General features: G+C 40.5%; 1 protein-coding gene across 1 annotated transcript in view; it reads right to left on the bottom strand.

Annotated features, from left to right (window-relative positions):
• The window catches only part of LOC149141783 (adenine phosphoribosyltransferase 3-like), a 161,296-nt gene that overhangs the window by 69,931 nt on the left and 72,320 nt on the right, over window positions 1–19,045 (bottom strand). Inside the window, exon 3 of the mRNA XM_089446205.1 lies at window positions 11,511–11,603. Within this exon, the coding sequence (XP_089302331.1) occupies window positions 11,511–11,603 (93 nt within the window). The remainder of the gene's footprint in view (window positions 1–11,510; window positions 11,604–19,045) is intronic.

Genomic DNA, 19,045 nt, shown 5'->3' on the forward strand with positions numbered 1-19,045 from the left:
TACAAGCAATCTAGGGTTAGAAGGGTTAAATTTGAAGTAGATTGCTAGATCTAACTTGGATCTTAAATTTCTTTATCACACCTAGCCTAGATATCATTTATGCTAACTCTGTCTCTTGCTACATCTTTTAAGTTAGCATAAGCAAGGGTGCTCATCTTGTCAACTTGCCCATCTTTTGGATCTAACACTAAGCAGCAAGTTTGATTCTCATCATTTCTATTGGATTGTGTTGACAAGGGTAAATGACCCAACAACAATGAAGGGGTTCTCTATGGTATGAGGTCCCAATTATACCTCACACCATTTGGGACGAGAGAACCATCCGGATTCTAGCTTGGTAACCATTCTTGGTTTTCTCAAGAATGTTTTGAGATATAGGTAATCATCAAAGTAGGGGGTATGTAGATTCTAAAAACTAACTAATGCACTATGATGAAAAGAGTAATCTAGCTAGAAATGGAAGATAGAGAAGAAATAGGAAGCAATGAGCAAGTAAACACATAGTTGCACATTTAAGGAAATAGTTACCTGAAATTTAGGATAACAATGACTATCGAACTTGCTAGAACAACTCAAAAATAGTCAATGTATTGATCTAATAAGTAGTCATAAAATGAAAGTTACAAGACTAGAAGTAGTAAGCATGTGAGAGAAACCATCTAATTCATATAATCATTCATCATCTAGTAGTATACATCCCACAAAGTACAAAGTACATACATACATGAACTGTTTAAGAATAGTAAAAAACAAGAACAAGATGGATGCAATCATACAACTCCAACGATGGCTTTTCAAGGTTTCTTGATATTAAAGCGATGAATGCAAAAGTACAAGCCTCCTAGCTTTGTTCTACAGGTATATCAACAAAAACAGAAAATTGCAACTACAACAAATTCAGCAAATGGGAACAAAAACTCAAAGATTTTAACCTTTTTTATTGAGGACTTTACAATATTTATAAACCTAAATTAGTAACTGCCACTCGTGATTGTACAGTTTCACTTTCTTGTCAAGACAGTTACAACTCTTCAGCTCCTCCTAAATTACAAATAATAGAAAATTCTTAATACATCTCAGCAATGAGGTTGACAACTGTTAAATTCTAACTAGATCTTCTAGTGAGATCTTCGGGATTTCCTGAACGTATGCTACCTAGATTTGATAGTAAGATGATATCATCATGATCCTGTTGGGAAGCAAGCTCTCCATAGTGACATAGTATTATGTTGTGTTTTGGGAGATGACTGGGACATCCTTCTTAAAAAAACTAGGAATGAATTTTAACATTCTGTGCTACTTAGCAGGGTCCACCAAATGTTGTCTAACAATGTCCTTATGGAATTTACCGATGAACACACCAAGGGACAATTCTTTTGAATTCAGTGTCTCATCTAGTTCCCTCTCCACTTCATCTACTTTGGCATGTCCTTGATTCCCAATGGAAGGCAACCTGTTCATCTTGAAAATTCTTTCTAGAAAGTAGTGATGTTCATACTGGACCACCAACCAAGCTATGTCCTTTGCTCGCATGAGGATCCTTCCACGTATCAAGTACTACAAGCCTCTCAATGGTGATCTTCACCGACAGTAGGAGTGGTGTGACATAGGTCTTCTTCATGTCCTCCATAATAATATTAAGGTTATGACCAAACCTGAACTTATACAAGTTGACCACCTTCTTCCTCTATGTTGGTGTTGTGCTCGCGTCTGTTACTGGAAGATGGCCTCTTGTGATTTTTGCAATTGTTAGTGGTGTTGGACCAATCTCCACTACAACTACGTTTGGTTGGAGCTTCTGACTCTGGCTCTGATTGTTGAGTTTGGAAATCTTCTTCCTTTGCTTTGGCTTCTACTACATCCTATAATTTCTTTTGTTCTTCTACCTATTTTCTCTTCTCTTCCTCTTCTTCCAGCATCCTCTAGGTTGTTTGCTAATGACCCAATGTTTCTATATGATTTTGAGTTTCTTCTGCTTTTGTAGTGGCAAAGGTGTATCCAATCCTTGAAATAACTATTGCAAAGTTCAAGGCATTCCTTTTCTCCTCTACCTCAGCGCAGGTCTCTGACTCATATTCCCATCTAAATTTCCAAGACCTCTAATGATCCTTCAATGTGGATCTGGGATCATATTTGTGAAACTTCAGATCCCCAAAACGAAAATGTGCTAGTGCATCTAAATCCTCTTTGGCCTGATCAATATCTTTCAACTAATATGTTCCCCAGTGGAATGGCTAGTGTAGCCAAGGATGTTTCTTGGTTCTTGAAAGTGTGCCACCTACTGTTGTGTAAACCCGGTAGGCTATTTCTTGTAAGACATGATCAGTCACAAATCTAGGGAGAAGGTGTAGAGGCTTTTTTGCTCCAAATACTATAATGAAATTACCATCCTATTCCACAAGCCTATCATCAACTGTAGAAACTGACTGCCTAACCCTTTCAAGCATATAGGGAACAGATTCAGTAAAGAGGATTTTATACAAAGGGATCAATAAATCATGGCATATCTGCATGGAAGCCCATATATGGTAATATTCCTAATGGATTTTGCAATAAATTTCCACTAGCTCCTCCTAGATTGTCCATCTCCAATTCATGTCTAGGAATGTCATATAGCATAAATGCATCCAATAAGTATGAAGCCATGTAGAACTAGGGTTGTTGGCCTTATCTGAGATACTGAGCACTTTCAATGCTATCCTTCAAATCAGTTTTGAAAATATTGGTATCGGCAAAATATCGGCGAGGGTTCAGAAAATATCTTATCGGCAATATCGGCAAAAATATCGACAAATATCGGCAAGCATAAAAAATGCATAATATGTTCATTTTTTCAGATTTCTAAACATATAAAGCAATAACAACATGAACTAAACACATTGGCACATAAATATGAAGAAGGCACTAATATATATGATGTCAAATAGAATGATACATCAAACTTCAAAGGTGATACCAAATCCTGTTGATCCCTGATAATTGTCCAATCAAGGACTCAAACAAAATAACATCACATATCTTGTTGATCCCTGATAGTGATAATTGTCCAGTCAAGGACTCAAACAAATTAACATCACATATATAAAACTTTAAAAGTATTTCATCATCATGAGTTATAAACTTATATGTAGCAAAAGTTGCAAAACAAATAAAACTAGCAGCTATCTATCTGAGACCATTGGCCTCTCCCTAGCAGCTTTCTTTCTGTCTTGTTCAGCGATTGTTTAACGAGCTTTTTGTATAACCTCTGCACTAGAAACCATACAAGTCATTACATCTGCATCATATGCAGAGTCTAGCCAGATGGTATTTCAATTGTGTAACCCCTCCTGAAATCTTGGTCCCACACAAGTTGCATGATATATATTCCTGATTTGCCCCACCAACAGCCTCCCCATACTCCCAAAATGGGTCCAAGGCTTTTGGCATATTTGACATTTGTAGTGAACTAATTCAAACCTAGGGCACAAAAAAAACAAAAAAATTGGCATTAAAACCCCAACACAAAATGAAAAAATAATAAGTAATAACCACCTCATTCAAAAAAAATTACTACATTATTTGCATTTTGCAATGTGAATGAAAAATAGCAATAAGAGGGTGCATAAGAAAGTTGAAAAAAAAATGAAGCTTGCTATCCAAATATGGAGAAAACCCTTGCATTGGTTCATGGGCATGAAAATCATAGCAAATGGAAAAAAACAAAGAAACAAAATGTTGGTAGGCAAAGAGGCAAGCAAGCATAACCCTAAATCTATGAAAAAATCATTAACATAGGGGTTTTTAAGAACATACCTGTTAATGGAAGAAATGAAGTTTGTCTCACTATTCTTCAATCTTTGATCCACAAAAAAATCTTAGTTGGTGGTGATAATCGTTGTTTGATCCTCAAACCCTCCTTGACAACCACCACAAAACTCTTTCCCTTCCTTCTCCAACACTCAGAAACAAAAATGAAGAAAAAAATACGATTTTTCCTTTTTGTAGCCGCAGCAAAACACGCCCGACGATATTTTATATCGTCTCACGATATTTTGCCAATATATCGCCGATATCTCGGAAATATCGCGATATTTTCTCGGCAATATTTCGGCTCGCCGAAAATATCGCGATATTTATGATATTCGGCGATATTTCGTCGATATTATCTTCACTGCTTCAAATTGCTTACTAAGATATCTTCCAAATTAAAGATTTTGCCCTCAATGGCCACATTATACATCATGTAATGTCCTTTCCTAAATTATTTTGGAACAGAATTAATTTCTACATTTTGGGGCCGATTTTGAAGGTGATGGGGCCCATTCGATTATATTAGGAGGCTAGACTTAGTAGAAGTTATTTTGATGTGGTTCATTTGTACGTGACGGCCACCCACAATAGGAGAATACGCATTCCCTAGTTCAATTTGCATGGAGGGGAAATAGATGGTTAAGTGATGGACCCACGATGGAGGGAAAATGGAGTGAAAAGTGCTCCACAGAATCTATATAAGGCAACTCTCCTCATTTTGGCATCTTATCTTTTGACATATTGAACTCAATCATAGTTGCTCGAGTTGCTTAGCCGAGTTACTGTGTTGTTTAACACACGAGTGTCTTCGAGTGGAGATCTCAACCCTTGCTTCGGTGGACTTCGAGTGCCAACACTAGGAGGGAGTTCTTCTTCATCTCAGTTCGTAGCAGCAGCAGAGAGACGAGTTACAGCAGTTGCGAGTAGAGTACTAGCAGCAGGGGGAGTTACAGCAGCGCAGGGATTGCGCAATCACAGCGTAAGGCACTCCTGGAAGTTGGGGAGACATGAGCATTCTTTCATCATTTTTAGGAGTATAGAGGGCAGCTACAGACAAGAGGGCCATCCTACACGTAGCTCTCATTTCATGATTCATCACTCGCAAGATTGCGTCATCTCCTCCATGACTGCACAGTCATTGGAATAAGACTCTTTGGGGCAGCACCATCTAGGGGTGTTTGGAGCTCGAGTGCTTGGAGATCATTTGGAGGGCCATTTGAGGAAGATTGTTGGAGTTGGGAGAGCAGAGATTGACATGATCACTCACAGCAACAAAAATCGAAATTGGAGGAGGGCCAAGCTGTGAAGGGTTAATTTCTGAAGGTTGGAACCAAGGGAAACCCATTCTAGGTTTTGCTGGGTTTTGGGCAAAGATCACACTCCTAATTTTATAGAATTTTCTGGGCAATTCTGAGGGGTCAAATAGGGGTCCCAACTCAGCCAGCAGCTAGAAGTGCTAAGGGGAATTTCGGCCAAAATTTTGAGGTCAACATTTGGCCCATTCCTCTGTGGGTTATTCTGGGTTTCTTGCGTAGAGACTGGGATTAATTTCCCAGAATTTTTTGAGCAATAGGGAAGTCTTACAGAAGATCATTTAAGGCAACAACTTTCTTGGCAGTAAGTTGTAACAGTGCAACTCTTGGGGCCGAATTACCAGCAGATTTAAGGAGGGTGTTCCATTATTCATTTTGGGCTTTGCTAGTTTGCCTAGAGCAAGCCCAAGTGCACACATTCCAGCACCTTGTTGTACACCCCTTCTCATTTAATAAAATGAGTAAACAGCGCAGTTTGGTTGCCAATTTTGTGGTCTGATGGTTTGATTTAATTTTATGGTGTTATTTTTATTGCCTGCTTTGCATAGCACTATTTTCCCTAGTTTGGAACATTACAGTGGTTTCAGAGCATGATCTTGGCCCAGTTGTGCGAAACTAGCCAAAAGATCATGGAAGCTTTGGGTATGAGTGCACAGTGACGGGTGAAACCGGAGACAAACCCATGGCTCAAGGGAAATCCAATATGCAGAAATTCTGGGGTAGAATTCATTGGGACGATGAGCAGTTGGCCCAATTGAGGGTGACAAACCAAACCCATCCTCACCCTTACAACAGAGACGTTAGAGCCTAAAGGTGAGCAGGTCGTGGGGGTGCAGCCATCTACCTCATGTGGGGAAAGTCGACCAAAGCAGGGCACCAGACCTCTTGAAAAGGAGCAGGCAAGATAGAGATAGTTAGAGGGTGAGACCAAAGGGCGCTTTTGCTGATGGAGGTCTGCCTTGAGATATCAGGGGCTTGACGAGGAGGTTGAGCATGACACTGAGAGCCCACAAGATGGTGAGGAACACATCGATATACCCAGTGTGTCATAGGAGTCACCTTTATTAGAGACCTCTTTGATAGCCCCAGTTGACACCTTAGTGGAGAAGATAGAGCCTACACACATAGAGCCATCTGTTGACGAGGAGCCACCCATGGACGAGATGCCAACAGTTGCTGACGTATCTAGAGCTGTGACCGAGTTTACAGGCGATATGCCCACGAAAATTCCACCAATTTCAAGTCGACCTTCTAGCATTGAAAAGGAAGGTCGCATTAGTGTGTACGGCTATTCTGCAGCAGAACGAGGAGCTAGAGGGCATGAGAGCAGTTTGTGCCAAGTCCACGGCCAAATTGACTCACGTTGGAGAGCGGTTGGATTCCCTATTGGTGCAGCTAGAGTGCATGTTGGAGCGTGAGAGCAGCCCTCTTCGGGCATACATAGACGGGGCTAGCAGCACTGTTAGGTTACCTTGGCCTATTGGACAGAGAGAGATAGAGCTACCTAGTCAGATTTTATGTATTGACAAGGATAGCGAGATGAGACGACCTGAGTTGCATAGGGTGCACCACTCGCATGCTGGGGTTGTTCTATGTGCGGGTGTTCGCGCATTCGATCCCTCTCTTGGAGCTCGGTGGCGAGAGATTCTGAGTTGTTACCCAGTGGAGTGGGCTATGGAGAGGGTAGTGGACCCAGGTGGAGCTCAGCAGGAGTTTCCAGGCACTAAGGATGCGGGAAGCCCCGACTCGCATTGGGATCCGAGAGGGAGTTCTTCTTCATCTCAGTTCGTAGCAGCAGTAGGGAGATGAGTTACAGCAGCTGTGAGTAGAGTACCAGCAGCAGGGGGAGTTACAACAACATAGGGATTGCGCAGTCACAGCGTGAGGCACTCCGGCAAGTTGGGGAGACAGGAGCATCCTTTCATCATTTTCAAGGGTATAGAGGACAACTACAGACAAGAGGCCATCTTACATGCAACTCTCATTTCATCACATGCAAGACTGCATCATCTCCTTCATTATTGTGCAGTCATTGGAGTGAGACTCTATGGGGCAGCACCATCCAAGGGAGTTTGGAGCTGGGTTGCTAGGAGATCATTTGGAGGGTCATTTGAGGAGGATTGTTGGAGTTGGGAGAGCAAAGATTAACAAGATTAGTCACGCTGTGAAGGGTAAATTTTTTATGGTTGGAACCAAGGGAAACCCTTTCTAGGTTTTGTTGGGTTTTGGACGAGGATCAGACTCCTAATTTTATAGAATTTTCTGGGCAAATCTGAGGGGTCAAACAGGGGTCCCAACTCAGCCAGCAGCTAGAGGAGCTAAGGGGATTTTGGGTTTTTTGCATACAGGCTAGGATTAATTTCCCAAAATTTTCTGAGCAACACGGAAGTCTCTAACAGCAGATCATTTCAGGTAGCAACACCTTTCTCGACAGTAACAACACAGCTCTTGGGCCAGATTACCAGTAGGTTTGAGGAAGTTGTTCCATTGTTCATTTTGGGTTTTGCTAGCTTGCCTAGAGCAAGCCCAGGTGCACACATTCCAGCACCTTGTTGTACACCTCTTCCCATTTAATAAAATGAGTAGACAACGCATTTTGGTTGCCAATTTTGTAGTCTCATGGTCTGATTTAATTTTATGGTGTTATTTTTATTGTCCACTTTGCATAGCACTATTTTCCCTAATTTGGAACATTACACATCAGTGGAACCCAACCATTGAGAAAAATTTCAGCATTTGCAAAACCATATGATCCGCATAACATAATAGCCACAACCTAGAATGGAGTCTTCAACACGTTTATAAGGTATTCCCTATTGGCTCATGTCCTAAATGTTCCTCTGTTTGTCCACCATTTCTTGAAGATCTCCCTAGGCAAGATCTTGAAGTTCCTCAACCATTCTTCATCCAAGGACACCTCTTGTCTAGGTGACCCGTAATATAACTCTATATTTGAAGCAATGACTGAGGCTAGAGGCTTTCCAGTGTTGTCTCTGATCATAGCCTCATCTAGGTAAATGTTGCATCAACCACACAACTCCTTTGCAACACAGAAAAACTAGCGAGTGAGCTGCCACCTTTGGCAACTAGGATCTTCTTACTGTCTTGTAGACTTTTGTATTAAGATCACGAATAGGCAAGTCATCTCTATGGAATTTCTAGTAGGCCTCCGACCATGTATAAGTAGTGAACTTTTCTATGAACGACAGAGTATTCCAAAATTCTAGTCCAGATGAGTTACTAGGTTATTCATCATCAAAGGGTTCGACCATTGGAGCCTTGCCCTCTTATCTGCTCAATGCAGACATAGTTCTCCTGCAAAACCCAAAAAAACAAAAAGCACCCATTATAAAATTTATCTTAAAAAACAAAAGGCAAATGATTGGGGTTTTTAGGTTTCAAGGATAGTTGAGTCTAAGCAAAAAAAGCACTTTTAGTGGTGAGCAAGAAAAAAAACCGCTAGGTTCACTATTTTACCATGATGGTTGAGTCCTTTCTTCATGGAAAAGTTCGTTGAGAGCCTTGGGAGGTATCTAGGGTTTCTGGGGAAAAGAGGTTTACTCATGTATCCAACTCAAAAAACAAAAGTTGGTTAAAAATTATGGCAAATAACTGAACTAGAAACATGAAAACAACTCCATGAAAAGAAACCCTAGGTACTTCGAAGAAAAAGCCCAAGTGTCATGAGGAAAATCTATGGTTGAGCATTCTTGGGCTACGGCAAGCAATTTCTTGTGTTTTATTGTAGCAAAAGAGTGATATTTCAGCCAAGAAGCCATTGTTGGGGAACTAAAGTGAAGCCATGAGTCGACCTAGGCAATGACAAAGAGAGAAAATCCCAAAAAAGATCCATAAAAGAAGTGAAATGGCCCTTGAATCATCCATAAATTGTTTGTTGTTCAAGGAAAGAGGTTTTCCTTGCTGGCATGAACTGCACTAAGTGGTACTTGTGTTCACTAGGCCAGTCAGGTCATACTCCAAGAGAAAACAACATAACACAACGTCCAAGAACAATAAAAATTATTTAAAATTTTTTCATGTCCCCAATTAATAATTTTGCTAAGGGAATTCTCAATTTTGCAATTTTTGGCAGTTAATAAATATTTGGCATATCAACTTAGGAAAAGCAGGTGAAAAAAAAGAAAATTTATAAAGGTTCCACCCCCAAACATTAGAAAAGCCAAGGAATTCAATGGGAAGTGGAGAGTGGGGGTCACTCCAAGGGAATACGCAATCCTTCAAGGAATTTGAATTGGGTGAGAGAGGGAATTTGATGGGTGGAGCCCACAAGGAGCATGAGGGATGGCTAGCTATAAATTGGAGGGGAGTCTCTCATTTTAGGGGCTTTTGATCATTTGACAAACTTTGTTGTTGCTCAAGTTGTTCAGCAGAGTCACAAGTGTTGTTGAGCACCAGAGTTTCCCAAGGAGGAAACTCGCCCTTCTCTTTGGTGGACTACAAGTGCCACCCTAGGAAGGTTTCACCATTGTCTTGTGCAGGTAAGGAGAGGCATAACATAGGTGCCACAAATTTTCTGAGCTAAACTAGGACGCAGAATAAAAGCTACGTTATCCTTTAGGGAGTTAGTGTCAAAAATTAGAAGCCACACCATTTGTTAAACACTACTTGCAAAATTTGCTAGAGGAGAGGAGAGAATTACAAAGCAGAAGTGAGCCCGTCTCACCAGTACGAATTTCTCTTGCTGATCCTACGCAGTTACTACCCATGCTTGCACAGTGATTGAGAGGGAGTTGTTGTGGGTGGTTTTGGTTAGAGGTATTTGGAGTTGGGTTGTTGTGTGGGAGTTAGAAGTGAGCCAAGGGGAGATTTTCCACTATTTTGGAGGGTTGTAAATACAGAAATTCCTGCAAACCAAAATTCATTGGTAGTGGAGAAGTGTTGGGAATTTGGGGTCAATTTTGCAGTGTCAAAAATTAAGAAAACTCTTTCTAGGTTTTTCTGGGTTTTTGACAAGGATCTCATATCTGATTTTGCAGAATTTTTCGGGCAGATTTGAGGGGTCAAATCAGGGTCTTCACACAGCCAGCAGTGCAGATTTACAAGGGCCAGCATAGATTTCTGGAAGATAAACCCCTGTAGCAGTTGGGTATTGATATATCGACCACCTAAGGCTTGTATCTTGCCTTGTGCAAGCCCAGGTGCACTCTTTCTATTTCACATTGTACTCCAGCAATTATATATAATAAAACTACCCATTTTGGCATGTTTGGGAGCATTTCTAGTTTATTGGTTTTTACTAAAAGATTTTATGTTGAATTGTCTTGCATGCTTTTGATATCACTGTAAATTTTCCATTAGGAATATTACAGTGGTACCAGAGCATGATCTTGGCCAGTTGTGGGGGAGCTTGCAAGATCATGGAGGTTTTGGCTATGCATGCATAGTGACTGGTTTTTGGCTACGCATGCATAATCTCCACTTGAGGCCCCTTGCAACCATCCCTATCCTTACAAGAGAAAAAGCCTAGAGAGGAAGTTTCACCCTAGAGTAGGATTAATAAAATAAACCAACAGCACTCTACATCACACATTACTTTCCTTGCAATATATTTCATGTCCATGCTATCTTTAAGGTCATCTCATTGATCAAGTTTCATTTTTAATCATTGTTTACTTTTCAAGTAGCATCTTACAATGGAAAGCATCTCAAATTTACTTTTACAAGCATTTACATTCTTGTACTTTGAACATTTCATTTGAAGTTCACTTGTTTATCGTGAAGTACCTTCAATTCCATTTGATGCAACTTTACTTTCAAGTGTATTACAAGTATTATTTCTTTCCTTGAACATTTGATCTTGCAAGTTTACATATTTAACACTGGTCTTATTATTTATTTCTCCAAAGGTATCTTTCTTATTGATATCATTGCTTTATATTCGTTTATCTCTACATGCTCATGGTGATCTCATTTACTTGTTGAAGTATTTACATGTTTCAAATGATATATTGCAATCATGTAATTCGATGATTGATGTATCTCTTGGCTAACTAAATCTTTCATCTCCTGGAACTTGTTTAGTATAGCACTAACCAAGCCTTAGTGCTATACTAAACAAGTTCACAAGCCTTAGTATTATTAACTACATAAATTTCCATTCATAAGCAATATTGTTTGGATAGAAATCATTCTAGGAAATAAAGTCTGGAAGCTTATTTAGTCAATCTACATCATGTTTTAATGGCATGAGGGTTACAACACTAATGAAAGTAGAGTAAAAAAGCATACATATCAAGTCATCTAAACTTCAGTGCATCACTAAAGACTAAAGATCCTAAAATGAGTTTCATCATTAATGAGAGACAACTCACACGCAAGCATAAGATAGTATGATTCATAGAAAGTTATAGTCAAGGGAAACCAATGGCAAAGTATTGATCTCACCTGGTAATTTCCTTGGTTTTCTCATTGGAACAAATTTGGCACCTATTGCTAATGCAATTGGAGGGCCGAAAAGGAAGCCTCTAGCTTCTATTCCTGCAAAATATTCTAATAGTGAGAGGTAGTTTCTTGGACCTATATATTCAGCAATGTACAACATTTTAGAGGCAAGAAAATAATCAAATTAAATAAACCTAAAGATTGAAACATTCATCTACAAGCTATAACGTAGATACGATGCAAAAGCTTTTGCCTTCAAAATATGGAAATAGCAAGGAGGTCAAATCTTCTCAAACATCCTAATAAAAATGACATTACGTTTTCAAAAACCATTGATCAAACAAGATGTTGTGTATTAAAGGGCATTTATTTTTGTTTATTTTGATATGAAATATTAAAAGAAAATTTTATCAATGGGTTAAGGGAATGTAAATGAGACTTACTATGCTTCGTGACCATCATTAAACTTGTACCTTGCACATACTCTTATTTATATTTAGAGGGAGCCTACAATACTGCATGCAAAAAAAAGGATATCTTCTGCACATATTCAAAAAACAAGCTAATAACTCTCCAAAATGACAAGCCAACCGTTTCCACAAATTGACGTAAGGAGACTTCTAGCTCAACCTTTTAAGATGAGAATGTATATCTAGAACGAAATATAAAGTCCATGCCTTTGAAGGGAACATTCAAGGGAGAGAATTTAATGGTGGCTGAATCTAAATAATACACAGTCAAGTTCCTTTAGGCCTACTCTCTTCTTCAAGGACATTATAGAGAGTATTCAATGACCACCAATATTGTTCATAAGCCATCCTTACATATCCAAAAAATTGCTTAGTCTCCACTAAAGATTGCCTCTACTTTAGTTCACAATAAACCAATTCTTCTTTGTCATATGAACATGTATGGAAATTTGGTATTTAGACCAACCTATCAACTGTAACAAAAGAGTGTTAGGTGGAATTTCGATACCTTGGTATAGATATCTAGAAAGTTGTTAGATTTTGAAGCTCAAACTGGAGTTCTAGTCTTGAGAGTTGTCACTAAAGTTAAGAACATGGAGGAATTAACTATCTCCAAGCCTCTGTAATTTTTCCCAAGAGAAATGTCTTAATTATGTCAATTAGTGATCTTTTAATTATTTGTTAAGTCTAACTTAGGGAAAATGAATAATAAATTGACATTAGTTGAGATACAATTAACTTGCCTCTAGAAGCTTGTAGAAAGTTTCTAAGATGATCTTAAGCCATCAATTGGATCAAGTGAACCTCTAATCATGGTCATTCATTCACGAATGAGAGATTATAAAGGGAGTTCAATGGGAAACATTGGAGACAGATCAAATCATAGAGATCATTGGAGTGGGTTATTTTCCGAAGACACCAGAGGGTTTCAGCAACAGCGTTTGAGAGATATTTCCGAGATAATTCTTCATCAGATAGATTTCCAATTTCTGAGTTCTAGAGGGAGTTTATCAGGTCCGAATTATTTATATAGGAGGAGGTTGAGTTTAGCAGTGTGAGTTTGTCAGTTTACCAATGCAAGTTACCAAAGGTCTAGATCGAGTTGCCAATTGCAAGTGCAGATCGCTAGAGGTAGTGCCAGTGACTTGTGCAAGTTGTTGGAGGTAGTATAACTTGCTAGATCAATTTCCCAAAGGCAATGCGAATTTTCGAGGAAGGGCAATGAGAATTTCCAGTTAGCCAGTGCAATTGCAGGGAGGGAGTGAAAATTGCAGGAAAGGGTTGAGTTGATCTACAGAGGGAGGATAAAAATATTGTTGGAGCTTAGCTAGTGTCAAGAAAGCAGTTTTAACTTCTCAATAGTAGTTTTTTGTTGAAGATAATAATATAAACCCTCAAATCTAAAAATTGGACACATTGGCGTTTTTCCAAGGACGTTTTGTCCAAAAATACTGGTGTAAAATGTGTGATTGGTTTCTCATATATTTCCTGTAATTTTATTTTGTGACTGGTGTTGTCTATGTTATTATTCGTACTCCCCGCAAAAGAATTAATTTGTTGTGAATAAGTAACAGGAAATAATTAATTGGGTTAATAGCACCTTTTGAGTAGCTAGAAATTTCACATGGTATCATAGCAGTGAATGTTAGTTTTTGGTAAAAACGGACAGGTGTTCTAGTCTGTATGGCGACTAAGATGCTAAGGAACACGAGATCTCCAAAACGTAGAAAATGTTTTATAGGAAAAGCCTTAGAAACGCCTCAATTATATTAATTAGACAATAATTAAATATTTCCTAAGTCTAACTTAGGAAAATTAGTTAGTTAAATCAGATTAATTGAGCAAAATCGATTTTGTCCTAGAGACTTCCAAGAAAGTCGTTTGATGGAGTCAAGATGATCTTAGCCATCGATTGAGATGTGATCATGGTCGTCGAGAATCCAATAGAAGATTATAAGAGTAAGTCGATGGGGTTTGGAGTAGACATACAAGACACACAAGAGATTCAAGAAATTTGACTTACCCAGTTGCAATGATTCCACAAGGGCGCAGTTGAAGCAAAGGAGGACACCAGCAACAAGGTTTTCAACAGCGAGAATTTCAGGTGAAATTCTCAAGAGGTTTCCAGCATTCCAATGTGAGGAAGGGAGGCCGATATTTCCAGAAGAGGAGACCAACATAAGCAGTGTGATTTTCCAGTGCGTATTACAAAGGTAGCAATTTGATTTCCAGTCTAGGGAGGTGATCCCGAGGAAGCGGGAGTTGTCTCAAAGAGCAGCAGAAGGCAGTGTGAGTTCCTTAGCAGCAGATCTACATAGTCCAGTTAAACAGTGTGAGTGTTAGAGAGGAGTGCGAGTGGCTAGGAGGAGACCAAATTGATTGTTAGAGGGAAAATGGATTTCCCAATTATTTTGCTAGTGAGATAAATTTATCAGAAAATTTTCCATTGAATAGGAAAGCAGTTGTATTCTCTATTTTGTTGAAGAATTAATATAATAAAACCCTCATTTGCTGCACTAGATTTCCCTTTAGGGTTTTTTCAAGAACAATTGTCCAAAAATAATTGTGTCAAAATTATTGTGGATTATTTTTCAATTCCTGAATTTTATTTTCCGCAACTTTTTTATTTATCAAGAATTCCAATAGTGAATCTATTATTATTTGTTGTAAATTAGTTTATATAAGAAAAATAAACTGTGTAACTTAAGAGATAAATATCCAATTACTGCATTCGTGGAAATTTCACATGGTATCAGCACAAGTCTGGTGCAGATCAAAGAGATCAGTGCACTAAAGAGCAGATCTAGCGCAGAGGGTTTGTTGTAAGAGTTTGCAGGGTAAATCAGCGCAAAGAGCTTTCGGCAAAAGGGTTTTGTAGGAGCAGACCAGCACATGGCACAGGGAGAGAAAGCACACTTGGTTTTATAATCCAGTTTATTAATTTCTCTGGTGTATTTGAGTTCGTAGATTTTCGAGAGATGGCCACAGAAGCATTCAAAAATCAGGATAATTTGGCTTTGTCTTCCAAGTTGGAAGATGAATCCGATCACATAGCTTGCCTCTCTAGCTCCAGGACCACAAGTGTTTGGTACATAGACAACGAAGCATCATCACATATGACAGGGTTTAAAGACTACTGCTCCCGCTACAAGGAGGAGGAGATGGACATCCAAACTCATATGGGAAACAAGACGAAGTGTATACTCCAGTTGGGAGAGCTACCATCAACATTCAGAGGGAGTCAGGCAAGAACACCAGTGTTACAGATGTGTTGCATGTGCCAAGTTTAGGCATGAACCTAATTTCAGTTTCTACACTACAGAATGAGGGATATGATGTCCACTTTGTAGGGCAGAAGGTGTTCATTAAACACAAGTGTTGAAAAGAAGGTGAAGCAGATTGGAGTTCGAAGCAACAAGCTTTACAGGTTGCAGCTCGATTCTCAAAAGGCGCTAGTTAGCAAAAGCAATAACAGTGGTAGAAACTTGGGAGAGTTGTGGCATAGTAAAATGGGACATTTACACCATGGAGCACTAAAGATGCTCAACAAGACTGTGAGTTGTGTTCCAAAATTAAGCATGGAACATGATGACATGTGCAGGGGGTGCATACTTGGGAAATTTGCTAAGGCAAAGTTCCCAAGAAGTGACAGTAGAGCAGATGGTGTGTTGTAGCTTGTACATTCAGATATTTGCGGCCCAATGTCCACCAAATCTCTCAAAGGGTATGAATACTTCATGACCTTCATAGATGACTACTCCAAGAAGTCCTGGATCTACTTCTTGAAGAAAAAGGATGAAGTCTTCAGTCGCTTCAAAGAGTTTAAGGCTCTTGCGGAGAACATGACAGGAAAAATGATCAAGGTGCTTCGTACAAACAATGGAGGAAAGTACACAAATAGTGACTTCATGGGGTTCTTTGTGAAGGAGGGCATTAGGAGGGAGTGGACAGCGCCATACAATCCACAACAGAATGGATAGTGGAGCAGAAGAACAAGACGATTGTTGGGGCAACAAACGCTATGTTGTATGACCAAGATATCCCCGAGTTCTTATGGGCAGAGGCATGTAGTTCTTATGGGTAGGGGCTAGTCGGAGGAGGTGCCATCAGCAGGTCATCAATCAGGGCATTGTATGGAGACAGTGCTCTCTTATTGGCATATTGGATGCAAGAACTACTAAGGCTAGGCACAGTAGTATCATTTCAGTTAGCATGCAGTGGATTCACTATCAGAATAGCAGATGCATTGACACAAGTGGGATGGTTGAGGATGGAGGGTGGTGCGACAGTTGGTGTAGGAGTTCAGTGGTGCACAAAGTCATGCCACAGAGTTCAGTATTCTGCAGAGGAGCACAGAGGTGCACAAAGGAGTTTCGGGTTGCATGGGCTTGCACCGTGGAGTAGGAGGAGCAATTCACACCACCTCGAGGTTTTGCATGGAGTGACAACTACTTCGTCACATGAGGGATACAAAACGATTCAGGATGATATGGTAGCTAGTAGTGGTGTCCAGTAGTGCACAGAGGTGTGTAACTGGGTGCATTCATGTACAAAGGGGCACAAACATACATGTTCTTATGCAGGGGAGCGCAGAGATGCTTGGCCATATGTAGTGATGTGTGATGCTTCCCATTGGGATTTTGGAGCATTACCACAAGGGAAACCGCCTGATAGAGATGACAAACATGCCATTGGGTATCAATCACCCAAGATCGATGAGGATACGGATGAGCATCCTTTGATGATATCCATGGGGACTCATGTGCCTCTCTCACTTCTACATTGTTTGGAGGTGCAAAAGAGTTGGATGTTGTCCCTTGATACCTTCATCACGAGAAGGACACGAGAGGCTCGCTCGAGACAGTTAGTTGGGACATAGAGTATCCAGGGGGAGACTTCTCAGTGGTGGTATTTGGTCAAGGCACGAGCTAACGGGTGCAGGCTTAGGGAGGTGACTGTGAGTGAGCTGCAGGGTGCACTATTGGCAGGACAGCCCGAGGTGTTATGTGAGCACGAGGTACAGGGGATGGTAGTCCTCATTAGCAGGAGGATGCCTAGGCTCTAGGCAGTGTCTGGGTACATCATCAGGAGTTGGGATAGCAGATTTCGTTGTGTGGTCTGGCAGGAGCAGAGTAGTTTGTCATATGTGAGACAGATCCTTGATGTTGGGTGCCCATCCATTGGATACATATAGGGGTCAAGGACGAGGCACAAGGGGGTCCCAACAGCCAGCAACATGTCACAACAGCAGGCAATGAGGATGGGGAGTCGTGGACCTCCAACATGGGTATGGGATCCAGGGATCCAGTTGATCAGTGGGACACTCCACCACTTAGTGAGCACGATGAAGATAGTAAGTTATCTAGTTCATTATCAGGTTGACATATGGGGGATCACCGAGGTCTTCATTATATGGCGAGGTAGGTGGTTGTTCAGGATTGGGGCCATCCATGGAGTGATAGGCACGAGCATTGTTGAGTCACCTTGGCAGGTTGGGCATAGCCTTGATCATCACATATATTATGGCCGAGAGTTACAAGAGAGGAGGTTTTGGTATGAGCATATTAGGTGGTCAGTGATGACCAGAGTGTTGCAGGGTCGACAAGACAATTTCCTTCTAAGAGTAGCATGGAACCCAGGCATCATAGTACTTAACAACTCAGCGACCTTTAGGAATGAGTTCGCTACTACAGAGGGAGGTCACTCAGATATTCCATTGGGATTTATTGACTCACTGATGGCGTGGGGGACTTCATCAACACGACAGGTTGGTTAGAGAGAGGATATCATGAGTAGCTCATGCAAGGGAGACTATATTTGCATAGGGATTGGGTCATATCTTCAGGGGCCCACCATCAGAGTGCATGAGATGGACTACTCGAATAGTGAATGGAGCAAGGGATACTTCACATTGATCAGGTTGGCTTGGGATCCTGGTATCGAGGGACTCCTTCACTATAGGACAATGCAGAGATCAGGGACGATCCAGTGGCACATTTGGGAGCCTGGTATAGTTTGCAGTGACAATGGGGATCCACAGTCAAACAGGACGCTTGTTCAAGAATTGCTTGAGGACAAGAAATTTTTGGTGGGGAGGACTATAATATCCCCAATTTTGATTTTTTATTTGAGGGAATTAATGGAGTTTATTGGGGAGGTTCTTAGCATATCACAATTTTGTAATGTGGGTATTGGAGGTATTTTTGGCGTATGGGTCTTAGGAGAAGTTGAAAATTATAGCTCTAGTGGAATGTGGGGGCCACAATAAAAGGAAATTTGACCCAATGGAGCAATGCGCACTAGTGACAAGAGAGAGAGAGAAAGGAAGGGGTGTGAATTAGTGGAAGGTGGGGACCACCAAGGGAGAGAAAGCCAAAAATTATAAATAGAGCTTGGAGGTCTCCATTTGGTACTTTTGATCATTTGGCAATTTAACATCAGTTCTCTTAAGCTGCTTAGCCAAGACAACTGTGTTGTTCAGCAGAAGGAATTCCCGAGCGAGAATTCCACCCTCATTTTGGAGAACTTCGAGTGTCTCCCTAGTGAGGCAATTGGGGAGCTCAATTAAGAGTTTCCATTGGGCACATTTACAGTCATTTCCTTCAACTGGAGCGAGTTTCCCTTGGACGCAAAAGAGAAATTGTGGCTCTTGGGAGGGCCAGCAAAAAGGGGAATTTGGGCCAACCAATTAGCAGAGAATCCTTCCACAGAGAGGGTTGAAGTTTCTTGCCAATTTGTAGGTCTGTTGGTGAGAGGTTTGGAGAGTTGAATTGCTCCAATTCTTGGCTTGCACTGGGGCTCACTGAGCATTGTTACGCAATCACTTGGGCAAGGAGAATCTATGGTGTCGCTACAAAGGAATAAGGGAAATTTTGGGAAGGAGATTTTAAAGGAGATATTTGGAGCATTTTGTAGCGAATTTCATCTACAGCGAGTTAGAGGTCCACGCACAAATTGGACCCACCAGGGCACGTTAGACTCCGCCCAACCCCTTTCTAGGTTTTTGTGGGTTTTATGAGAGGAGGCTAGGATTAGTTTTGCACAATTTTCTAAGCAATCTTGAGGGAA

The sequence above is a fragment of the Pinus tabuliformis genome, chromosome X (assembly GCF_031772625.1).
Source record: "Pinus tabuliformis cultivar Carrire ecotype Pingquan chromosome X, CPIR1, whole genome shotgun sequence".
Classification (NCBI taxonomy): Eukaryota; Viridiplantae; Streptophyta; class Pinopsida; order Pinales; family Pinaceae; genus Pinus; species Pinus tabuliformis.